Here is a 27,765-nt window from a genome sequence, read left to right on the forward strand (position 1 = left end):
TAGAGGCCTCTAGGGGCGTAGCCGCTAATAAATGTATATTATATACCTGGAGAAAATGAAAAGACTGGAGTATGGAAGGATGGGTGGTGGTAGTCCTGCCAGCTGGGCTTCTTCCAGCGCAGCAGCTGCAGCCCTTTCAGCAGCCTCAGCAGCAGCCTGACAGCAAACAACAGATTATTTTTTGACAACAATTTAGAAGTTTTTATAATGCCTATTAAAAAACGACGTCATACAATACAAATTATCAATGATAGACCAATACAAAGACCAAATTACCAATGACAGGCCAGTTTAATTGACCAATAGTAGGCAAATATACATTTTAATTGACCAATTATAGGCCAGTATACATTTCAATTTACCAATGGTAACGTCATTTCTTATAGGCACAATAAAAAGCGTTATCAATTTTACCAAAAATGATTTGTCTTAAAATTCAAAAAAATCTTCATTTTAAAATTCTTATATCTAAATAAAAAAGCTTTACATTACTTTGCTTTCATTTTTTTGTTGAAAAAAAGACAGTAGGAAATTTTCTAGTATGGCTACGATTCCAGTTAATATACGCTGGAAAAGAACCGGTTCTGGGCCATACTGATAACTCATGTATTGCATCGTAATACAGACAATTCTTAAAAATCATAGAATTTATATCAGTTTTGTAGGCCCATGCCTTTTGGCACTCGGTGCCAACAAAACTGGAATTAATCTAATGATTTTTTACTTTACTGTCCGCGAAAAACTATCTATAATACGATGCTAAAAAATACTATTATGATATTACTTTAATAAAAAAAAAACAATATAAATTAGTTATGGATATCCTATATGATAAACCAAGTTCACTGTATAACATTTATTTATTTTTTACAAGATTGTCTAAATAACTGATTGTCTTTTTTATCAGTTTAATCTATTTATTTCACATTTTTGCAAAATAATTGGTAAAGGTTTGCATGTTACTTCAACAGGGTAAATCCATGCAAAATCATAAAAAATATCAATTTTTGTGGCATAAATAAGTCTCAAAATATATGCCAATAAAAATATACTCAATCCTTATCATGTCTCGTCGAAAATGTATTAAAATAATAAAGCTTTAAAATAATGGAAAAATTATATTTCATGGATCTAACTAAAACTTAAGATACCATATTTGTTACAAAAAATGTGTTTTGGCTAAAAACTGCTTGTCTTTATAAACGAATATTTTTTTCGTACCAAATGATGCACAATTTTACATACCAACAATCTAGCTAAAGGGACGAATATTTATTATTTAGATAATTTCAAAGTATATCTATTTGTTAAATATTATAAAAACATTTGTTTTTTTTGATAAATAAAAAACAACAAAAGTATAACTATTTAACCTGTTATATTAGTATGAAATATAGGTTATTTTTTACCTACTACTGTTAGGTTAGATGCGTGACAGTTATAAAATTCATTAAATTGCTCAGTTATGAGTTAAGACCTCTGTATCAAACCCGTGTAATCAAAGGTAATGAGGTATCCTAACCTCAAAAACATATCATTAACAATCTATTTAAATATTTTGCAGAATTTCTATCACTTTTCAAGAGACTGTGATAAAGGATATTAAAGTATTGATACAAGGCCACATAGTACATAGCATGACATCCTGTAAATAAAGCAATATTGATACATTTTTCCTCTCACTTTTAAAAACAGGTATAAGGGATAGAAATTCTCCTAAAACCTCTTTTTTAACACTATTATCCTAAAATAATTTACTTTAGAAAGATTTATAAGTAGGAAAGAATTTTAATGTTAGAGGTAGATTTGAAATCTGAATAAAATTTTAAGGATTTTTTTTTAAATTAGTTTTTTGTATAATTCTGTATCTAAAAGCTATAATACAATTTAAGTTAATTAACATTGACATCTGTGATTGGTGGTGAATTAAGTGTCGTACATCATTCAACCAATAAAAGCGCAGGTAGTTTTCAATCCACCTATCACGGATGTTAAAATTAATTAACATAAATTGTATTTGCGCTTTTAAATAAAGAATTATACAAAAAACGAATTTAATAAAAAAATCCTTGAAATTTGATGCAGGTTTCAAATCTACCTATAACATTAAAATTCTTTATAAAAACGTTTTTAAAACTTATAAATCTTATTACTTAAGGAAAAAAAAGAGTGTCTTAAATTTTTTTAATACAAATGTTATTTATTTTCGCATGTATAAAAAATTAAATCAGAAATTTTAATAAGACAATAAAAGATTATTTGATGTACCCTTTCAAATATGATAAACTAAATTAATTTTAGGGTACAGATTACATTTTATTGTCCCCTCCCTCCCTGAATTTCAACAGTTTAGAAAGACATATTCCCGCTTTATCTTAGCAAGCTTAAGGCTATGTTAGACTGGCGCCTCAAGCATTCTAGAAGTCTTGATAACATTTTTAAAACTCCATAAACAAGACAAAGTCTGATATGATGGAATTTTGCATTATTCATATTTTGTGAAAGAACATTTTAAACAGTTAGGGGTTAAAAACATATTCTTCATGTGTATGAGGCAAAATATGTGTAAAATATTTTTAAAAAATAGATCATTATTCAGTTTAAATAATGAAATGCTTTTTCATTTTAACACATTATCATTTGCATCATTTCTGAATTGGACTCAAAATATAATTGATGCTAGCCAACTAAATAGCTTAAAACCATCATAGCACCACATTTATTTTGTTTTTCTTCTTAAAACTAAAATTGAAATGAAGGGAGGTCAACTCCTCCCACCAAAAATTTTTTTTAACCTTTAAAAATCTAATATAAAAATTGGGGTGTCGAATTCAACCCCCACCTCTAGGACTCTAGGGGCGTAACCGCTAGTAAATATAAAAAGTAGCAGGCATATTTTTGAAGATCAGTACCTTATCCCAATATCCCTGCGTGTGGAAAAATTATGGAGATGATAAGGCCAAGGCATCTTTAACATTATGATAAAATTAAAATGCCTTTTTTTCTGGGCAGAACTCACACCACTCCCAGCCAGGAATCTAAAGGTATAAGAAAATGGCCGATGAATTAATTTTTATAACCAATAATGATACACAAAATTATCCCTTCTGAAGAATACAGTTAGAGGTTGAAACTTTTAGACACACAACTTAATTAACAGACCAATCAAAATTCAATAAAAGTCCCCAACGTTGTTAAGCCAACAAATAACAAAATGTAATTATAAAACTTTAGGGACTAGTGTAATAAAGAGCCTAATGTCTCCTCCCTGCCTGCACTGGGCACCACTGAAAGAAATTGTTGCAGATTAAGAATGCACTTCTCAGGGTTAAATCTGCCATGCTGGAGTTTAGTTTAGATGGGTGGCTGAGTTTTACCCAGGTAATCACACAAACATTTTACTAATACGACATTTTAGAACCCAGTAAAAGTGTCTGACTATGACGTCAGAAAAAATTAACAATTAACCAATGAGAGACCGCTATATATTTTACCATTGGTCAATTACAGTGAATACTGGCTTCTCATTGGTTAATTGTTATTTTTTTCTGACGTCATAGTTCGACACTTTTACGAGGTTCGACATTTTATTTTACTGAACATTACTTTACTGTTATTTTGAATGCTTATAATTATAATATAGATATTGAAAGACTTAGTTGGATGATTTTTAATGCGGCTTTATTCAGTTTGTTTTAGCTATAATCAGTACAAAAATTTATCTCCACTTATATTTCTTATTCAAAACTTATCATGGTATAAATGTAATAGGATGTCCGTCTGTCTGTAACAAAAGATCTCGCTAACCGGTAGGTGTCTCCTCTACAGTGATGCTTCTAAAAGGCCCTGGAAAAGTTTATAACTCTCCTTCCCCCCTAATTTTTTTTCTTTTAAATTATAAAATCAAAAGAAATGTCCCTAAAGGCCTCAGCGGCGAAACCACTAGTGTCAATTATATTAGTAAAATGTTTGTATGATAACCAACTATGCATAGTCTTGTTAAAAACAGAGAAATTCACAACTCAAGATTACTGCATCTCTCTGCTTTAAGAAGTGGTAAGCACGGGGTGTGGTCTTCAGTAACCATCTATTAAATTGTCAGTATGATCACTGGATATCATTCTCTTTTCTTAATTATTTCCCAAAATTTACACATAGAATAAAATATAAATCATAAAAAGAGAGCAAAAAATAAATAGAAATAGAGAAATTCTAAAGGTTAAAAAAGTTTTTTTTCTGGCAGGTATTGCTATGTTTTGGCCATATCCACTATTCACCATTGGCAAGGCTAAGGAACATGTAAAACTATTTTGTAGGGCAGAATAACTTCATATTTTTACATGTCTTTATTTTACAAGTTAGATAGAAAAAAACAAGTGGCATATATTTGAAATAAATCCTAAAGTAATGGATTTATTACTTCATACAAAATGTGTAACATTATTTTCAAACCCTTCTATAATATGTTTTTTGAAAACTTGTCCCTGTCCCTCTGCTGTCATGGGAGCTACATTTAGGCAAATTGAATTTTGTCAAAGCTAGGCATTAGGAGGAGGCTTAGAAAGATTATACACACATTTTACGTCAATTATTCAAATTGAATTTTAAACTAAGTATTTAAATAAAAAGTATTGCACTTTGTACTAAATTTTAAAGAAACTATAACCCTTTACCTTTTAATTAAGATCACAAATTTATTAATTTTATGAAAGTAAGATGATCTAGCGATCCATAAGATAATTAACAAAGGCTTTTGGTTTAAGATTTGAAAAATAATTTGTTAGGTAATATTTATAAATTATTAATACTATGACAAGTTCTGCTATCAACCCAAAATATTTTTCTGGATAATCAGACTTACCATTATAAATGATTACTTCTCTTTTAAACACTATGAGAGAAATGCCAAATGTGTACATAAAAAAAGAGCCAAAATCTTTTTTCCAATGAATATGTTAACATTACTAATGCAGTTTATTTATCAACTGTAGAACTAGTCTTTAGTATTGAGTAACTGCACTACTTGTAAACACCTGTAAGTAAGAGTAAACAGTACACCTTACATAATCCCTTGTAGTATGCCCAACTGTTTGACCCAAATTTGTTTGGATGCATAAGTTGTATAAAACTTATAATCTAATTCATCACACTTTTCATTAACCCGTTATACAGGGAATTCTCACAGTTTAGCCCGTCTTATTGGCCAAAATATATTCTTAGCAGGATCAGAGATTTAGATTCTGAAAAACAATCAACAGAATTAACAGATTATTGTATATGTAAATTTTAACAAGAAACTATGGCTTTAAAAAAATCATGCTGTAAAAAGTATTGAAATAATAGTATTCAAAAAACTGTTTTTTTTTTCATTGCTTTTTAGAATCTAAATCATCATTTATTATCTATAATCAAGGTCAGCTTGTTTTGTTAGCTGATTAAAAGATTTAAATCTAATTATTTCATTTAATATTTACAAAATCATATGGAACTAAAAAAGTTCACTGTTTAAAAACACAAATATTTAAACTACCAGCAAAAAAATTATATCTCATAAAATCAATGACTAAAAAGTTCAAGACCTTTAAAAAATTGGACCCAAAAGAAAAAACTTTGAAAAGCTTCTATGTAAAAATATTAATTTAGGTCTTTAGTATAATAAGCCAAAGTTAAATGAAAAGCAAAAATTTCTTGTCAAAAATGACAGGACAGCATTTTTTATGTAAGCAAATATTAGGGTATTTAAAGACTTGCATATAAAATAATAAGATTAATAAAAAGAGAGTGATTTACATGCAATGTCTTGAAATTCCCTGAAGCCTTATAGATTACGTTTTGCTCATAATATAAACAGGATTGTTTTTTTTTAAAGAGGAAACAAATATAAATTTTTCAGGAAAAACAAATCCTATTTATAGCATAAGTTTATTATAATAACATATTTTATATTACCGGGCCTCCCTAAAGCATTAATGGAATAGATTTTTAAAAATGAAAACCAAATATCAATAACACTTTTTTATCAGTGTTCAATTTAAAAATGTTCAATAGGTATAATAAATTTTTATTCAATTCTTAACTATTAGTATTAGTTAAGTATCTATTCCTCCCAAATAAATACATATTTCGCACAATTTGCATTAATATGAAAAGGTTTAAAATTGAAGCCCTACCTCTAACACTCTCAGAGACAGATAATAGGATTATAAAAGTTATTGAGATTAAAGAAATTAGTTGTAGAAAGTATAGAATATAAAATGAGGGAGATTGAGAAAAACAATGCTCAAGATTTAAAAAAAAATGATATTGGCCAATAACTTTTAAAATTCATTTCTAGAATTCCTATTCTTGTACTTCCCAATATTTTTATCCACCTATCTTCTTTGATGAGTATAAAGGTATATTCCTCTTTTCTATGTTGAGGATTTTGCCTGCTGGGTCTGCCAACATAAATATTTGTGCCAAGGCCAAGTTTAAGAAGGAACAAGAGTGAGGAGATTCAAATATCAAGGGAAAATATTTTATAAATGGTTTGTAGAATAGAATAGAGCAGACAATGGTCATGTAAGATTATTAGCTCTGTGTAAAAATTCATAGAAATTCAATAGCAAAATTATAAATTCAGGGTAAATATAAAGAAAAGAATGATTTTAAAATGTCAGAATAAAAAGAGCTTTAAGTAGAATCTCTTTCTTAGTAAACAATTTATTTTAAAATCATGTGAATTCAAGGAATGAAAAATTTAAGCATTTATTTTTGTTTAAGGTTTAAAAATGAATAAGAATAAGATTGTTTAAAACTATATAGTATTAAACAAAATTTAGATTTCTAAATATCATTTTTTCTGTGGTAGGTCTGTGGTTAATGTGTGTATATTGTATAAATGTGCTTTTAACATAAATTTTTCCATTTAATTTCATTTCCATATTTTTAGTGAGAATAGGCATAAGAATTTACTTTACTTTTTAAATAAAAAAAATCTATCAAAAGAAAATGAATTTGCAATATTTTTTGAAGAAAAACTAAACTCATAACTTTTGAAACAACTCAAAGAATAAAAATTTTTAAAAAACATTCATTGTATTACATTTTATTTGGTATGAAGTGTTGTGCATCAAGTCTTAAAGTGGTTGTGTTTTAATTTCATTATATTGTGTGGTATAAATTAGAGTAGTAATCCTACCAAGTTTGTTTCTTCTCAATTGTATTTATATTTTTCTTTTTGTTTTATATTTCCAGAAAATATTGTATAAGAATGAACAACAAATTATAAATGTCTTCCCATAAATGTCACTTTTTCTTTCATTTCTCTATTTTATGATGAGTTAAATCAAAGACAATTGTTCAATTAATTAGAAATCGGCAAGAAAGTTTTTTTTTATATATTTTTGGAAATAAGAATAAGATAAGCATTTTTATTAACTTTGTTGTAATGGAATGGGAGGTTAAAGATTAAAGTGGCTACTCTACATAATCTCTAATGTGTGAGTGCAAGTGTAACTGAATTATTTATGCCTCAACCTTGCTCTCTCTCTCCACTACTCTCATAACAAACAAAGTTAAAACAATTATGTAACCAGGGGGGGGGGGGGATTTTATAAACAACTTCTGGACCTTTCATTTTCATCTTATTTGGAAAATTCTCAATTAATTATTTTAAAATAAACTTGTTTGCTTATTATCAAGTGCAATGATAGAAATCATAAAATTTTGATAAAAAGGGAAAAATTGAACTTCTAATTGTGATGTTTTAGAATAAAAAAATAAGTGCTTATTTTGGTAAAATGGAGATGAATTAAGAAAACTTTTAGCAAAAAGGTTAAAAACCGGTTTACCTTCTGTTCTGCTTCCTGCCTAGCTTTGTCGCTGACAGGAACAGGTCCATACTTTGCTCTCTCATCTACCATCTCCTGCGCGCCAAAGTTTCAGGGTTGTCAAATTTAAAAATTATCCCCACATTAAAAATAACAAATCTAAGTATTTAAAACTATTGCATTAATAATACATTTTTTTCAGTTTATATAATTGATAAAGTAGAGAACATTCAAGTCGAAATACAAAAAATTGGGAATATAGTGATAAGGTTTGGCAACCCAGCTTTCCTTTTCCGCGCGCTCTTTCTCTTTTTCTTCCAGAGCAGTCATCTCTTGAGCTTGACCAAGTGAATCAACAGCAATAGCCAAGAAAACGTTTAGCAAGGTGTAATTACCTGAAGAAAAAAATAATTTGAACAAATGTGGCTGAATTTTTCTTTTCTTTCATTTGCATAAGAAATTAATCATATTTGTTATCATTTTTGCAGTAGCATTTAATTACAAGAATATAAAATGTTTAAAAGATAAAGTTAAAAATTAGCAGCATGAAGTTAATGAGTTAAATTTCCTACTCTCACAATTTTTCTGTCATCAAACTCATTTCTAGAAATGTAACTCTCTTTCTCGCTACCTCTCTTTTATCTTCCTTTATATATCTCACTTTTTCTCTTATGCTAACTCACTCAAACTCAGACAAGGATAATTATCTACAAATAGATGCAGCAAAGTGACTTGATAATTAGAAAAAAAAACACTCCCAGATTTCTATTGGAACTTTTATTTGATTATGTATAGCTTTTATGATTTAAAGTCACCTAGCTTCATCTTAACACATATATTAAAGTTATTTATTTGGAGTATTGAGTTAGGACACCTGTCATTTCAGAACAGTATTAGTTTATAATGAGTAAGCTATTATAAGTCTCATATCCTAAGATGAAGTCAGATCTTAAAACGTGTATTGGAACAACCCTTATCCTACCTAGGATTATATTTCTTAACATCATATTAAAACAATTTAGTTACCACAACCTTCACATCAACAAGTGACAACTGGCTGTCCGAATTGATAAACCAGCAAAAAAATATTTCTTTTTCAGATAATTTTTTTCCAGTATAGCCGATTAATATCCGCTGGATCAGCAATACTCAAAAATATTGTAGAGTATCGTTTTGCAGACAATTTTCCACGAATATTAAAATATATTATATTATAATATTAATACTGGTTTTTTTAGACCCGGGAGGCCGAAAACAGGTTTCAATCTTATATTTTTTAAATTTTAATATCCGCGGAAAGCTGTCTATAATGCGACTCTGTATATACTTTAATTGTAGACTTTGGATTAGAACAACAGACAAGTTAAGTTATGAAAAAGCTGTGCTACGAACAAAATTTCTTATACACATACACACACACCCTAACTCTGAAACACACACTCACACACACGAAATGTAAATTTAAATATGCAAATAATATGAATACATTTGGTGTGTGTGTTATTTTCAAGGTGAACAATATTATATACATATAATGCATTCCCTACATATTATTTTACCTTTTATTTTCAGGGACTACAGGGTTTTACCTATTTAAATGTTCCCTTTATTTTCAAGACTTTATTTCCTCTACCCCAGACAATAGACATAATACAACTAGATGGACCCCAAAATTCACCAACTTAAAAAGAAAACTCTATCAAACAAATAACTTTATTTATGTTTGTTATACACGATTCTTTCTAATAATAGGATATAATTTCCCGCAATGAATTCAACTAGTCATACCTGACTTATAGTATTTGTTTTGTAGTATGCCTCAAAGGCCCTTTTCACTAAAATCTGTACATTTTTAAACAAATAGCATGACCAGGTTGTTCCTCCGCTGGTTTCCCATTGACAGAATAATACATGTCTTATCTATAAGTGACCATATTTGTGTATTCAGTCGAATTTTATCATATAATATAAGTGATATTTCTATTTTTAATAACATTTACTTTTAACACTTTATGCAAATAGAATTAGAATTTTGTTAAAATGAAACTTAGCATGAGTAATCCTTGGTAGGTCTATTTTCCCTACATCGAACAAAAAGTTGGAAAAGTAACTGCTAAGCCGTTTTTTTTTTGTATATGATTTAATTATTTCCATACTTCCAAATACTAACATTTTGAAGGCCATTACTTTAATTTCAAAGGTAAAGTTAAGGATATATATTAATATAGATAGTTATATTGTTACACTGCATGATAGACTCGAAATAAAGTATTACCAAACTTTACCAATAAACTGTAAACAAATATGATAAATATACAACCAAAATAACAAGTTAATGTTGATATTCAATTCCTTCTCGTTCCTTCTTAAGCATAAAATATATTTAAAAATTTTTAACATAAACTTTAATATCCTTATCAGGATGTTGATTTTATATGTCGTCTTTATGACAGGTGAAGATGTTATGAATATATTTCTTAAATTATGTATATAAAAAAATATTGTACGGTAATATCAAATTAAATTAAAAATAATTAATTTTTTTTGTTTTCTTCTGTACCAGAATCATCCCTGCAATGAAAGAAGAAAAAAATTTGTTTTGTTTTACATAGCAGACTAAATGTATTATGATAACATACAACGTCTCTTTGTGAGTTCATATTTATAATATTGATTTTTATGAATGAATTAATGAAAAAATATTTGTTTGAAATTTGACTAAATGTCATATTGTATAATTTACTTAACCCTTAACAGTCGGGCCCCTTGCCGCATCTTTATCGGTCGGGGGTGAGGGGGTGGTGTTCAACGCCCCCTCCCCTATTATCTGAGCCACTATTAGAGCTAGAGGTCTTAAAATTTCTGTGTATGTCCCCTGTTTGATAATAAATTTCCGACTATAAGTGAGTCAAAGTAAATTTTCGCTTTCTTCATCCTTTTATTTAACAACCTTTGTTTTTGGGTCCTTTTTTACCTAAATATTACTAACGGCTGCCTTTATTTTATTTTTTATTAAAATTTTTATTAATTATTAATATTTTATATTAGAAATCTAAAAATATATCAGCGGCCACAGCTGTATTTGGCAACTGCCGCAGTCGGCGGTCAGCTGGAAAACGGCGGTGGATCTTTGTGAAATTTAAATATGTTATGTGAACATATAAGAAAAGCTTAAGTTTAAAATTTGAAGTATCTAATTCAAAAATTGCGGTCACAGGAGGCTTTAAAAAATTTAAATTCTCAGTTATTTGTCATTTAGTTTTAGCCCTCTATCTTTCTCACACAGAAAATGAGAAAGAAAAACTTGGGGGGGGGGGGGGGAGGGGAATCGTTCAACGCCCATAAAAAGCATTATTTAATGTACTTCTAGTATGAAAATAATTATTAAAAACTAACTAATATTTTTAAGACAATAAATGAGTTTGAGTATTTGTTTATCTGATGTTTAATTTTTTTTAATTTGAATCCCAAAATAAAGCTTGGGCGTCTTTGATTTTCATCCTTATATAACAGTAACATGATGTCTATTTATCTATTTGTCTCAAAGGATCTCGCTAACTGCTAGACAGATATGGTTTTTCTTTACATTAAAGCTTTATATAGTCCTGGCCATGTTTATAACTCTTTTGGGAAAGGGTATTTCCACAATATAAAAATTGCGGATCATGGAAAGAAAACAAAGTCATTCCTAAATTAGGACAGAAGTCACCTTCCTAGGAAGGACATAAGTAGCATTCCTTCAGTGAGAATTTGTTAGATGAAGGGCATAACATGCCTCCCTTAACAAAGATATTGCAAGATTGAGGACATAAGTAGCCTCCCTTCACCTCACAAAACCTAGCTTTTTGATCCTTCACATAGCAAAATCTTGCATAAAATTGGTTTTTGGTCTATCACATAGCAAAATATTGGAAAACATAGCAAATTCTTACAAAACATAGCAAATTCTTACAAAACATAGCAAATTCTTAGAAAACTTAGCTTTTCTGTCCTTCACATAGCTAATTCTTGCAAAACATAGCAAATTCTTACAAAACATAGCAAATTCTTGCAAAACATAGCAAATTCTTACAAAACATAGCAAATTCTTGCAAAACATAGCAAATTCTTGGAAAACTTAGCTTTTCTGTCCTTCACATAGCTAATTCTTGCAAAACATAGCAAATTCTTACAAAACATAGCAAATTCTTGCAAAACATAGCAAAATCTTACAAAACATAGAAAATTCTTGCAAAACATAGCAAATTCTTACATAACATAGCAAATTCTTAGAAAACTTAGCTTTTCTGTACTTCACATAGCAAATTCTTGCAAAACATAGCAAATTCTTACAAAACATAGCAAATTCTTGCAAAACATAGCATATTCTTACAAAACATAGCAAATTTTTGCAAAACATAGCAAATTCTTACAAAACATAGCAAATTCTTGCAAAACATAGCAAATTCTTACAAAACATAGCAAATTCTTGCAAAACATAGCAAATTCTTGGAAAACTTAGCTTTTCTGTCCTTTACATAGCTAATTCTTGCAAAACATAGCAAATTCTTTCAAAACATAGCAAATTCTTGCAAAACATAGCAAATTCTTGGAAAACTTAGCTTTTCTGTCCTTCACATAGCAAATTCTTGCAAAACATAGCAAATTCTTACAAAACATAGCAAATTCTTACAAAACATAGCAAATTCTTACAAAACTTAGCTTTTCTGTCCTTCACATAGCAAATTCTTGCAAAACATAGCAAATTCTTACAAAACACAGCAAATTCTTGCAAAACATTCTCAAACATTCTCATTTTTTTATTGAGTTTGGGACCCTTATTGCAAGAATTTGCTATGTTTTGCAAGAATTTGCCATGTTTTGTAAGAATTTGCTATGTTTTGCAAGAATTTGCTATGTTTTGTAAGAATTAGCTATGTAAAGGACAGAAAAGCTAAGTTTTCCAAGAATTTGCTATGTTTTGCAAGAATTTGCTATGTTTTGCAAGAATTTGCTATGTTTTGTAAGAATTTGCTATGTTTTGCAAGAATTTGCTATGTTTTGTAAGAATTTGCTATGTTTTGCAAGAATTAGCTATGTGAAGGACAGAAAAGCTAAGTTTTCTAAGAATTTGCTATGTTTTGTAAGAATTTGCTATGTTTTGTAAGAATTTGCTATGTTTTGCCAGAATTTGCTATGTTTTGTAAGAATATGCTATGTTTTGCAAGAATTTGCTATGTGAAGGACAGAAAAGCTAAGTTTTTCAAGAATTTGCTATGTTTTGCAAGAATTTGCTATGTTTTGCAAGAATTAGCTATGTTTTGCAAGAATTTGCTATGTTTTGCAAGAATTAGCTATGTGAAGGACAGAAAAGCTAAGTTTTCCAAGAATTTGCTATGTTTTGTAAGAATTTGCTATGTTTTGCAAGAATTTGCTATGTTTTGTAAGAATTTGCTATGTTTTGCAAGAATTTTCTATGTTTTGTAAGAATTTGCTATGTTTTGCAAGAATTAGCTATGTGAAGGACAGAAAAGCTAAGTTTTCCAAGAATTTGCTATGTTTTGCAAGAATTTGCTATGTTTTGTTAGAATTTGCTATGTTTTGCAAGAATTTGTTATGTTTTGCAAGAATTTGATATGTTTTGCAAGAATTTGCTATGTGTTGCTAGAATTTGCTATGTTTTGCAAGAATTTGCTATGTGAAGGACAGAAAAGCTATGTTTTGTGAGGTTTTGCAATGTAAAGGACAGAAAAGCTAAGTTTTGCAAGATGAAGGACATAAGCAGCCTTCCTAATGTAAGAATTTGTCAGACAAAGGACATAAGTCACCTCCCTTAAGTTAGATTTTGTTAGATGAAGGACATAAGTAGCCTTCCTTAGATCAATTTCCAGTGACTTCTGTCCTAATTAGGAATGACTTTGTTTTCTTTCCATGATCCAAAATTGCTCCTAACAAAAAATAACCCTCTAAAATTTTTGAAAAACTATGATCTTAAGTGTAGTTGCGACTCTCCACCCCCCCCCCCCTCCCTCCCCTTCCTATCCCCAAGTGTCCCTAGAGGATTTAAGGGTATGTAGCCGCTAGTCCTTATATGGAAATAACAGGATGTATGTATATCTGTCTCTAGCAAAGGAACTCGTTATCCGCTGAACAGAGATGTGGTCCTTGTTTTTTTTTGTAAAACTTAAATTAAAAAATAGAGGGGATTAAATTCTAGTGCCCATAATGATTGCTGGGGGCGTAGCGTTTTTAGCATGGCAAGCATCGTTTTAGAATTAAAAAGAAAATAAATGTTTCAGTTAATAACAACCCAACAAATGATGTCTATAGCAATTTGATCAGCTGATTGGTTTTAATACTAGATGTTTTTTTTCAGTAGCGCAGCTACTCTAAATCTAGGAAATAAATCTAATTTTGCTTAGAATTTACTTTTAGGTGTTTTAAACGTTGTAAATTGAAGATTTTATTTTGATAATTAACATTTTACAACAATACCCTCTATAAACCTTGAGGAAGTTTGATAAAATTACGTTTCTTTTGAAAGCTTTTTTGAAAATACTTCATTATTTTTAAATTTCTGACAAAATAGAATTTCTGTTTAAGTAAATAACATGGCCACAAAAAGGTTTAAGCAGTTATTGAAATATTTTATTACCATTCTTGCTAATTAAATAGTCGTTAACTATGTTTAATTTGCATTTTTTTAAAAGACAAGAAAAATATCCTACTTAAATGCTACTTTTATGAAGTTATCTTAAACCTTTTCCAAAAGTTTGTTTTATAAAAATATTTTATTTTCCATTGATTTTATTGATTATATAGGTTAAAAATATTAAAAGTATTTTTTAAAGGCTATAGATTGATTTTGATTAATTCCGATTTTTAATTTTTTTAATTTTTTTCAAATCTGAAAGAATATGCCTGTCTTTTTAAATAATAGATTATATAAAAAAACTAAATTAAACATATTCAGGCTATCAAAAAGTTAAAAATATTTTTTTTTTACTATTAAATCGCTAATTTTTAAAATCATTAGATTTTAAGCTTATTTTGCATGGAAACACACTTTTTCAGTCATTTCTTCTCAACAATGGATCTTAAATGATTATTACTGAAAACTTTTATGAAAATGTTATTAACAAAAACTCCAAATAAAGGAAATAATTGCCGTTTGCGAAAATGTGTGCAAAAAGTTGCCAATAACTCGTTAGAAGGGACTTAATGGATTTAAATTTTTACTGCTTACGACTTAGTGGACTATAAACTATTAGAAAAGTATCACTTCAAGGTGGAATTTTAAGGGTCAACTTTTTTTCTTTTAAAATTCGCAGTGGTTATACGTCTTTTTATTTTACAAAGATAGAAATTAGATTATTTAATTACCAGGTACTTTGATCTAATTTTATTAAGTAGACATAAATCATTTAGATTAAAACTGGAGAGAAAAGTTCCACGTTATACATGTGTACAAATTTCTACAATTTAGATGTACTTTATTTACTATTTTGAATAAAAAATCAAAACATGAATTTTTGCTTATACAAAAGTATTTTCAATAAAGTAAAATTCCAGCTGTATTTTCTTCTCCCATTCATGTTATTAAACGACAGACAAAGTTTTCCAGCAAAGAAAGGATGTTGCAATAGAACAAGGATGACAACATGACATCTGAAATGGTAGGACAAGCGAACATTAACACTTGTAGAGTGTCAGAACTGAATAATCAGGATATAAATGTATAAAAGCCGAAACAAATTGTAAGAAAACTTGTTTAAAAACTGAATGAATACAGGATAATGTTTGGGCCATACTGACATTTCTAGGACTTGATTATAGAGATGCTTCGCTTATAAAATTGTACTTTGTTGTCCTAGGAATCAGTATTCCGAAAATCAGATCAAGCGGATAAAAATATCACATAAAAATGTGTTGTTAAAAAGCTAAAAATAAACATGTTTTAAATTGACATACAGATATGACAATATGACGAAAAGAGGTAACCATGACGGACGGACATGTAGACGGATCACCTATGTACCCTAATTATAGAAAAGCTTCGAATTTGAAGAATATAAGAAAATGCATTTCTATGTTGTATGTGTGTTATTATGTAAGATTTAGTCACACAAACAAACAAGGGTGTTGAAATAAAACAGAAGCACAGCTTTTTCCATGAACTGAACACGTCCGTTCAAGACGTGTCTCTGGTGGAAGCTGGACCTTAAAATTCAATCTTAAGGCTTTGGTTGAACTAGTATAGGCCGTACTCATATCCACAGCAGGTCTCCCAGGTTAAGAACCCCTGACCAATAGAATAATGTAGGTAAAGAAAGTAGATTGGAAGAACTGACCAATTGAGAGTAATTACAAGAGAAGAAGATTGGAAACTTCTACATTGTAGAACATCTACTAATCATTTTTTAACCCTTTTTTATTTTATAAAATTCTTATATTTTTCTGGTTTTGTTTAAGTAGTCTTTCTATTCACTATTCTTATTTGACTCTTCCTGCGTGTGAAATTCAAATTAGGAAATTAGAACACAAAACATGCTGTACTGAACGTACAACCAACACAGTAGAGTTGTTTTGCTACTGAAAAGAAATGAAATATTGAGGTTGGGGATTAGTGCAGAAAAGTTTGCACTAATTTGGTTTCCTGTTTTTTGCAGGTTTTTGCATGACAAATTTTTGTTCCTCTTAACTTTGGTTGTAGTTTCACTAAATAAAATGAATGGTATGTCTATCTATCTATCAATCTATCTATCAATCTATCTATCAATCTATCTATCAATCTATCTATTAATCTATCTATCAATCTATCTATCTATCAATCTATCTATTAATCTATCTATCAATCTATCTATCAATCTATCTATCAATCTATCTATCAATCTATCTATCAATCTATCTATCAATCTATCTATCAATCTATCTATCAATCTATCTATCAATCTATCTATCAATCTATCTATCAATCTATCTATCAATCTATGTATCAATCTATCTATCAATCTATCTATCAATCTATCTATCAATCTATCTATCAATCTATCTATCAATCTATCTATCAATCTATCTATCAATCTATCTATCAATCTATCTATCAATCTATCTATCAATCTATCTATTAATCTATCTATCAATCTATCTATCAATCTATCTATCAATCTATCTATCAATCTATCTATCAATCTATCTATCAATCTATCTATCAATCTATCTATCAATCTATCTATCAATCTATCTATCAATCTATCTATCAATCTATCTATCAATCTATCTATCAATCTATCTATCAATCTATCTATCAATCTATCTATCAATCTATCTATCAATCTATCTATCAATCTATCTATCAATCTATCTATCAATCTATCTATCAATCTATCTATCAATCTATCTATCAATCTATCTATCAATCTATCTATCAATCTATCTATCAATCTATCTATCAATCTATCTATCAATCTATCTATCAATCTATCTATCAATCTATCTATCAATCTATCTATCAATCTATCTATCAATCTATCTATCAATCTATCTATCAATCTATCTATCAATCTATCTATCAATCTATCTATCAATCTATCTATCAATCTATCTATCAATCTATCTATCAATCTATCTATCAATCTATCTATCAATCTATCTATCAATCTATCTATCAATCTATCTATCAATCTATCTATCAATCTATCTATCAATCTATCTATCAATCTATCTATCAATCTATCTATCAATCTATCTATCAATCTATCTATCAATCTATCTATCAATCTATCTATCAATCTATCTATCAATCTATCTATCAATCTATCTATCAATCTATCTATCAATCTATCTATCAATCTATCTATCAATCTATCTATCAATCTATCTATCAATCTATCTATCAATCTATCTATCAATCTATCTATCAATCTATCTATCAATCTATCTATCAATCTATCTATCAATCTATCTATCAATCTATCTATCAATCTATCTATCAATCTATCTATCAATCTATCTATCAATCTATCTATCAATCTATCTATCAATCTATCTATCAATCTATCTATCAATCTATCTATCAATCTATCTATCAATCTATCTATCAATCTATCTATCAATCAATCTATCTATCAATCTATCTATCAATCTATCTATCAATCTATCTATCAATCTATCTATCAATCTATCTATCAATCTATCTATCAATCTATCTATCAATCTATCTATCAATCTATCTATCAATCTATCTATCAATCTATCTATCAATCTATCTATCAATCTATCTATCAATCTATCTATCAATCTATCTATCAATCTATCTATAAATCTATCTATCAATCTATCTATTAATCTATCTATCAATCTATCTATCAACCTATCTATCAATCTATCTATCAATCTATCTATCAAACTATCTATCAATCTATCTATCAATCTATCTATCAATCTATCTATCAATTTATCTATCAATCTATCTATCAATCTATCTATCAATCTATCTATCAATCTATCTATCAATCTATCTATCAATCTATCTATAAATCTATCTATCAATCTATCTATCAATCTATCTATCAATCTATCTATTAATCTATCTATCATTCTATCTATCAATCTATCAATTAATCTATCTATCAATCTATCTGTCAATCTATCCATCAATCTATCTATCTATCTATCTATCTATCTATCTATCTATCAATCTATCTATCAATCTATCTATCAATCTATTTATCAATGTATCTATCAATCTATCTGTCAATTTATCCATCAATCTATCTCTCAATCTATCTATCAATCTATCTATCAATCTATCTATCAATCTATCTATAAATCTATCTATCAATCTATCTATAAATCTATCTATAAATCTATCTATAAATTTATCTATCAATCTATCTATCTATCTATCTATTTAATAAGAGGCTATGAACGGAGGAAAGGAATTAAAGTTAGTTATATAGAATAGATGTTATTTGGTCATGGGAATCTTTACATGAAATTCCTCTTATTTTTGAGGGAAAAAATGAAAATAAGAGTAGGGGATTAGTTTTTCTTTTGTTTGTTTATTATTTTAGGTCAGGTTGGGCTAGGTTATTTTGGGTAATGGGTAGCCCCGCAGGGTTCATTCAATTCTTATATAAACCCTGCAGGGTTAGGGCCTTCCGCATAGAATAAAACCTTTATTCTATGCGGAAGGAAAAAAATAAAAGGGAGGGGTTTATTGCTTTACAAAGTACTTTGAAAGAAATTGCCTTTTTATAATTAAAGCTTTATTATCTTACCAAACATAGTTAGAAAGATGAAGTAGCTGCAGTAGATAAGACCAGTCTGGGCCCCACCCTGGGATTGAATTCCAAGATACATCACCTCGTTCCAGTCCTCACCAGTTAGAATCTATAAAAAATTGGTTAGATTAGAAATAGATATGAGTAGATTAGACCAGTCAGGGCCCCACCCTGGGATTTGATTCCAAGATAGATAAGAAAAGGATAGGATTAAACCAGTCTGAACTAGTATCTGACCTACATTATCAGAATTAGAATCTATTATAACTATCCATCGCATCATATTATAGACAACTTTCCATGGAAATTAATCTGAAAAATTTTAAGATTAATACCAGTCTTGGGAAATTGTCTGTAATACGATGCTATACATGATTTTTCAGTATATCCAGCGAATATTAATTTGTCGAAGCCATACTGTTAAAAAAAGTTGTTTATTGTTGTTGTGTAAAGTTACCCCGTTTTCCTTTCTTATTCATGACAATAGAGTAAATGATCCAGAAAAAAAGAAAAACATATTCATACATTAATACATAGCTGTCCACTCACTTTCGCAAATGGTTCAAAACAGCATTAAACAGCGATTTTATGTTTGTGTTTTTTGATAATTTGAAACACCAGTGGCTACGCCCTTAGACTTTACAGACCTAATTATTGGTTGAAGGGTGAATGATCATTAGCCTAAAACCATCTCTCTTGAAAATAAACAAAATAATCTGAGAGATACTGAGCTGTAAAAAAACGATCTAAAATGTAATAGCCTAAAAACATCCATGGAACATTAGTGATAATGAGAAAGAAAAAATACGCAGAAGTGACGGAACATCTTAAAGACAAGAGCTGGATCTTTAAATGTGTAGCCGTAGTCGTAGCAGTGGGTTTAGACACTTTTTTCCTTAAAAGGAAGATATGTAAATAGATGAATATTTCTGAGTTATAGAACAGAATGAAGGAAAATTTATTTAAAAATCCACAAGCAAATAGTGTTAATCAATTTCTTTAGAGATTTAGTTGATACCCTTCTTATTTATTTTTGGGAGACAAAGACTTTATGCAATAAGGGGCCGGGCTATGCACTTTTAGTACTATTTCGATTCATGGTAATGTCGATTCGTATGCTTGGCCGTCATGGATAAGGGATATACGTGGATATATTGACAAAGGAAAATTTATAGCCAATTTAGCTTGCAAATATGAACCTCTTTTATTCATCAGTACGTTCATCTAGTTGGAGAGGAGGGGATGGAATAAAGAATGTGGATGAGGAGGTATTTTATACAGCTGCGAGCATTTTTTATCACTCAGAGTACATAAAAACAGGGTTCGGAAGCCGCGACTCAGCCGCGCATAAGCCTCATTTTTAAACCTACTTGTAAGCAGAAAAAGAAATTTTTGAAAGAAGGATTGTCTACTAAAGAGACAGTATTATACATCCAGCTAAATTTTATAGTGATAAAATGACGATTTCACTGAGTCTTACACGCGGCTTACGCGCGGCTTCCGATCCCTGCATAAAAATCTGGTGCAACATCCAAGTAATGATGTATTGATTCTGACCATCCTTCTTATATCCTTTTTTTTCCAGCTAAAATATGTAAGAAGGAAAATGACATAGCCGTTCTAATTTTAGATTTAGTAATCTGTGTAAAATTAACCCGTCTTTCATTTTCAGGAGATAGGAATCGGCTTATGTTAGAAAATTTAATATATCCAACAATGTTAAAAAGCTACAAAGAATGATTTTCATAAACTGGTTCTAAATCGTGAGACATACATACCTCCTGATTTAATGATATGGCTAATCCAAATATGTGAATAAAAAACAATTAACTTCATTCCTAACATTTGATAGTTCAAGTCTTCAGCCGGAAGCTTTTTATAGTGCCTATAAAAAATGATGTAATACTGGCCTACCATTGGCCAATAAAAATTTATTCTGGCCTGCCATTAATAATTTGGACTGTGTATTGGCCTATTATTGGTCAGTTGTATTGTATGACGTCATTTTTATTGGCACCATAAAAAGCTTCCTTTTTTTCATCTATGTTTCCGCAGTTACCTACCTATAAAACCTTACTAGAAACTTGAATGTAATAAATATTACTAGCGGCTTCGCCCCAAGCCTCTAGGGACTTTGCCCCAAGAGGTTTAATCAATCCAATTTTTCGTATTTTAGATTTAAAAGAAAAATTTTTAAAAATATTTTTTTTGAGGGGAAGACAAACAGACAGACAGACAGACATCGTTCTACTTTGTATTATAGATATCGATTTTTCCCTGCATTATAGTTTAATTTTGGTGTGAATTTATCAACATGACAACGATTAACCCAATTTCTCCTCCGTTACAAAATATATTGTATGTATTCATGTATATAGAGCAAATATGAATTATCTTTTATAGAATAGTCCCAGGGATTTAAAGGGGTAAGACAATGGCCGATAAATTGATGTACATCCCCTGTGATGATACACAAAATTATCCCTTCTGTAATACAATTATTAGTTTCAATTATACTTAATGAATTATCGTAATATATTCACAGGAGCTAAGTGAATCTTTTCTATTGAGAACTCAATTGCTTTTGTGGTTATCGAGATATTAACGGACAAACAATAAACTACTCAAAATTCAACTATACAATATCTAATCTTATTTGTTGTATCAAAATAGCATTTGTTTGCTTAATTCTATTTCAACACAAAGACGATATTATACTTTTCACAATTGTACGCGGCAATACGAATACCATGATTTACCATCAGCTGATCTTTGTTTACCTGAAAAACAGTCAACATGGCCACGGCAATCGAATCAAAGTTTGTGGCGGGAGTTCCAGACTCGAAATTGAAGGTACCACCGAACAACTGAAAAACATAACATAGAACTTAGTTAAGAATGATGTATATATTTTACGTTTTATACTTCAGTATCTGTAGGTTAGTACCACCCCAATACTTATTATTTTTATTAATTAGAAATAGAAATTAGGGCCATATCTTAAAGGGGGGTTGTTGTATCATCTTACTCAGTCGTCACCCTTCTCCCCCTTTTATTGCTAAAACCTTCTCTGGACGAAAGGTTTAGTCCTTTAGAATATCTTATTTACTTTAATATATAGGATTTTGTAGGTATTTAATTTAGAGCAGTTGGACTTCAATAAGACGTTTGTCAATTAAATTACAGCTTTACAAGAAAAATGTTGTAAAAATCAGATGTTCTAAGATCTGACTAATTGATGTAACCCATAAATCATAAAAAAATTATGTGTACAAATCCAAATGCATAAAAAGTAAAAATAGGTTACGAATAATTTGTATAAAAGGCCAAGATTCATAAAAAGCTTCACCTAAAATTAGTTAAACTAGTTTAAAATATCTTTGTTATCTATTAAAATAATCATTTTGTGGGCCAATTAATGAAATAAACAATCTCTAGAGTAAGGTAAACTTAATAAGACAGTTAGAAACTCGGAGAATAGTAATAAGCTTATACATACACATTTTTTTCTTGTTTAGTAGCAAAGCTACTCTGATATGCATGGCTGTATGTCTAAAATCTTTTTAAAACTTATCAAGGATAAAATTCTGAAATGTCTTGTGAAGATACACAAAACATTAAGTATCTATATTATTATTTACTCTTTTCTTTTAACTGTCTACTACAATTTTTAATTGAAATGTTTACTTTTTGCCACATTTTGTCGTATCATTAGTCCATTAAGTAGTAAAAAAGATATTTTAGATTTGCTTCTTATACATTATGTCATCCTAGTTTCTTATATTGGAGTTCGATAACCTTTATCAGAAGTGCATCCTTTAGTTTCCAATTTTGGCCATATTAAATTCAATCTTTTCTAACAGATAGAGGAAGGATATTTACATATGTGCAGCATATGTACTTTCTATCAAGAAAGATTCGGTTCAAAGGCTGCGATAGTTTTTCAACAAATTTAACATTTTAACATCCTATCCTGTAAGTAGTAAGATTTTTTGTTTGTTGCAAAGGATCTTGCTTACCGCTGAGAATATATTAGCCTTTTTTACAATGAAGCTACTTACTTGTCCAGGATAGATTTTTAACTATTTTTTGGGAGGGTAAAATCTCTTAAAAGAGAAATCACCTGAAGAAAACAGTCTTTTACATGACTGTACCAATTGCTACTTGTTTCTTTCATGTATCTCATGTAAGAGAAAAAAGCTATAAAGTCAAGAGCACAGAGAAAGAAGAATTAACTTGATGCAAGTCAATAAATTGCATTTAACCCAATCTTTGATGTTTTATAGCGCAATTAAATTTTAAGCAAATGATTTTTAAAAAATTGCAATTTCTAAAATCTATCAATAAAAAAAGAAACTACTTGAATTTTTACCGTTGCTCTTTAAATATTAGCTGTGCTACTGATAATTAACTAAAAAATAACTTATTACCCAATTATATTCGTTTAAAAGACAAATGTAATTGTTTCCGACAAAAAATTTAAATACACTTTCCTATTTTCAATTTAAGTTATGTGAATAAAAGAGGGGAAAAGACAGAGACAAAAAGACCATTACGTTAGAAGTAAATTTAAATGATTTCAATTGGAAAGTTCAATCCGGTCTCTCTCCCTCTCTCTTTCTCAAAAATACTCGCTCTCCGTCTCTCTCTTCCTCTTAAATACTCTTTCCTTTATTTTTTGATGTTTTTTAAAAACTGCTGAAAAAACTATTTGGTATTTTGGAACAAAAATAAACATTACCAATTATTTATCAAAGATATAAAGGCACTACAATGACACTACACTGACAAACATGAAAGTGTTATGGAAAATGTATGTAAATCTGATATTTACAACCATAACCAATACAAACAGCCTATTAAAAAAATTTTTTTGGTTGTTTAGAAAGTAGTTTAATTTATATGAACTAACTCAGCAAAGCATAAAACAATTTGAAAGTCTGATTTCAAACTTTGTAAGTTATTAAATAGAATTCTGGTTGAAATCCATTTCTCATTGTCTGTTTTTCTATTTCTCTATGTTTAAAATGCCAATTTAAACAAAACAAAAAGATATCTTAAAAAATCTTATTTGGGTATATCTATTTTTCCTTTATAACCTATTCATTTATGAAACCTTTTTGAATTTGTTAATTTTTGACCACAAAAAGGTTTGAATTATATTTTTCTAGCTCTAAATAAAAGTGTAATTTGTTATATGAGACAATTATGCCATGTGTATAAAATCTAATTGGTCCGGATAATTTCTAACATTGGAATTAAAATGACAGAGACAGAATGTACATATTTGCAGGGATATAAAGGGTTAAACAATTAACAATAAATTTGATTTTCATCCCCAATAATGATGCACTAAATTAGTGGTTAAAATGTTTAAACACTCAACTAAATGAACCAACCAATCAAAATTCAATGAAAGTCCCCAAAACTGTTAAGCAAACAATAAAAAAACATTATATGGCTATGGTGACTAGTGTAATAAACAGCCCATTGTTCCCTCCCTTCCTGATAAACTTGTGTTTTACTTGATTGAAATATCTAAATAACTAGCTCAGTACAATCTGGAATTAGGTTAATACCTAAAACCAAAATTGGACATCAAATAATTGATGTTATGATTTGATTACATTGTTGTAATATACAAATGTCTATCTAAAATTTGGATTCAAAGATAGAAATATAGTTCAGCATGTATAAATGCTAAGATAAGTCATTCTTGATTATATATGATTAACATCAAACCAAACTTCAGACAGTTAAGTTGTTTTATTTAAGGCTTAAACTTAAAGGGCTTTGATAGGATTATAATTTGTGAAAGATAAACAAAGCTAGCAGCAAACAAGCCAGAATAGATACAGATATTTATTCGTTATGTTAATTAATGTTTTTTAACCTAGAAATATCAAGTTAGTCAAATTTTGTTATTTTATTTTTAAATGCATTCTATATTGTTTTATGTAGTCCTACATCAATTGACTTAAATATATTTAAATTCCAAATGTTGATGTTGAATATTTACCATTTAAACTGAGTCACAAAGCCAGTAAAATATCTGAATTATACAATGTAGAATGTAAATATGTACTTTACAATATTATTCAGAGCTATAAACTTACAGCCATTTCCATTTGAATGCCTGTAAGCATAAACAAACAGACTTTAACACACACAAAGAGACTGAGCTCTACACGGGTTTACAATTTATGTATTGCATTTTACATTTTATTGTCACATTTACTTTTAATATTCTGGGTTTTACTGTTTTATAATCTAAACAAGTAGGTTTAGTAGTTTAATTCTTTTGTAGCAACTCAGCCCTATAAGTCTTTATATTTAAGTTTGTCAATTGAAAACATGTCAAGGGAAATGTTTGTTTTTATGACAAATAAGTATCTATACATACTGAAAGTAAGTTATTCCAGAGGAAAGTAAAACGTTCAAAGTATGAGTTTTAAATGGTTAGCTGAAAATGATAGATAAACAAAACAAATAGATTTAACTTCAGCTAAGAATATTATTTATTTTAACTGGACTCAAACCAGTTTTATTACAAAGGTACATGTACATATATTTATAGAATACTTAATCACTTCTCCCAGTATGGTCAATTGGCATAATATAGATCTATCTTTATTCTCTTTAGTCAATTACCATTACCATCATCATACTTTAACCTTCCCTTTCATACACCTTACATGGATCATTAAGCTATACATATTTATTTACCCCTTTTGGGCTTCCTTTCAAAACAGAACAAAATATGCTATTTGGACATATTTGATTTCAAAGTAATGAATTATTTCTTGATACATTTAATTTTAATTTTACCCCATTTTATTATGATTAACCATCAAATCATTTAATTTATTATTTTTAATATTGAAAAATTGTATAGGCATATGGCAGTAATTTACAACCCTTTAAGGTCTCTCATGTCATTAGCTACCAAGAGTATGAATTTACACATACAAAGGGGGATGGGGGCGAAAGTGACACTTTTTGAAACCAAAACTAAAAGTCAACAAAGGAACTCAACTAAAAAAAGAGTTACAGGTCTGAGATTTTGCATGGCAGTTGCTTTATAGGGGTAAAATATGGAACTGTGAAGAAACGGCGTTGCAACCGCCGAAAACCGCCGTTTCCCGCCGAATTTTTTTTTGCCTTTTCTCGGCGGTTTTCGGCGGTTGCGACACCGTTTCTTCACATTTCCATATTGTACCCCTATAAAGCAACTGCCATGCAAAATGTCAGACCTGTAACTCTTTTTTTAGTTGAGTTCCTTTGACTTTTTGTTTTGGTTTCAAAAATTGTCACTTTCGGCCCCCCCCCCCCCCCCTTGAAGGAAAGTAAAATTTTGGTCTACCCTTCTTATTGTAATTTTAAAAATTATTTTTGTTAGCTATTTTTTAGGGTCATTTTTTCTCTGTTTTGTGGGAAATCAACTCTTGAATAATCTGTGTTCATTTATCTTCTGCATTCAGCCATACACTTAATAATAACACACACACACACATATACACTTACAAACACACACACACACACACTTAATATGTAATAATCTCAATACTAAAGTCAAGTTAATAATATTGTCTTTATATTAAAATAAAAAAAAACTATTAAGCTTGAGCAAGAAAATAAACTGAATTAATAATTTTAAAAATCAAGTGTGATACACAGAACTTTATAAGTAAAGACTGCGTAGAGTCTGTATAAGTAACAAGCATACAGTCAGGAGTGTAGAACAAACCCTTAAAAATAAAAAAGCAGCCTGTACTTCTAAATTAAAGTAAATTTAATTAAAGTACAATTTTCCATGAAACACTTAATTTCCAAACCAACATTCAAAACATTTCATTACTAGAACATCTAAATCAAATGAATGAAAAATGTGAAGCAATCTTTTTAGTACAATATGCTTTATGGTGAGTCAATTTGAATACAATTTATGTATTACATTTGTATATATGTCAGAAAAAGATTGATTGTTTCATTGTAAAAGAAACACACATATGTATATTTATATTGTATGTAAAGGGTTAATATTCTGGCAATTCTAAAAGAATTATGTCAATGAATTATTCTATACCTATATGAGCGATTACATTTTCTGTTTTTTACCTTATGAATTATTTTCGCCAGTTTTTTTTTTTAAATGGCTTGCTTTATTGCATCAAGATCCATGACAGATCTATATAGGAAATAAACGTCTATAAATGAGCTCGAATCTTCCAATAGAATGGTATTTAATACTCATAGTGCTCCAATAATCCATTTTAAACTCTCATTGACCAGAATGATAAGACCCATTATTTTACTCTATGAAGAATAAATTCATTTTTTTATTTTATGTTGCTATTTGAATTATATTAAAGAATTAAATTTCTATTCATAAAATAGAAAATTTAAATTTATGAAACAGTAAATCAAAGAAAACTTAGTTTAAAAATAATTTGATACTAGCGACGCGACCTTAATGTGTTCAGAAATTAAACAAAAATTTGACATTTAAATAAAGATTTTAAACCTTTCAGGATGATAATTTGAAACAAAAAATACTAAAATATTTTAAATATAGAGAGGCAAAATTATAAATAAATACTGTTCTAAACAGAAGGAAAGAGAAGTGAGAAAGAGGGACTAAAGTTGTAGTAATCTTTATGAATAGTAACTTTTTTTGTAGTTGGGTTGAA

General features: G+C 29.0%; 1 protein-coding gene across 4 annotated transcripts in view; it reads right to left on the minus strand.

Annotated features, from left to right (window-relative positions):
- Nucleotides 1-27,765, minus strand: part of LOC145331020 (voltage-dependent calcium channel type A subunit alpha-1-like) — a 172,473-nt gene that overhangs the window by 55,814 nt on the left and 88,894 nt on the right. For 3 of the 4 annotated variants that reach the window (XM_080175615.1, XM_080175613.1, XM_080175616.1), the window contains exons 23-28: nucleotides 21,856-21,942; nucleotides 19,073-19,184; nucleotides 8,098-8,206; nucleotides 7,833-7,905; nucleotides 5,950-5,958; nucleotides 47-156 (exon numbers count right to left, since the gene is read on the minus strand). In XM_080175615.1, coding sequence (XP_080031741.1) covers nucleotides 47-156; nucleotides 5,950-5,958; nucleotides 7,833-7,905; nucleotides 8,098-8,206; nucleotides 19,073-19,184; nucleotides 21,856-21,942 — 500 coding nt within the window. The remainder of the gene's footprint in view (nucleotides 1-46; nucleotides 157-5,949; nucleotides 5,959-7,832; nucleotides 7,906-8,097; nucleotides 8,207-19,072; nucleotides 19,185-21,855; nucleotides 21,943-27,765) is intronic. The other variant, XM_080175614.1, reaches the window with a different exon arrangement.

The sequence above is a fragment of the Acartia tonsa genome, chromosome 11 (genome assembly GCF_053477335.1).
Source record: "Acartia tonsa isolate MP-2025a chromosome 11, ASM5347733v1, whole genome shotgun sequence".
NCBI classification, from domain to species: Eukaryota; Metazoa; Arthropoda; class Copepoda; order Calanoida; family Acartiidae; genus Acartia; species Acartia tonsa.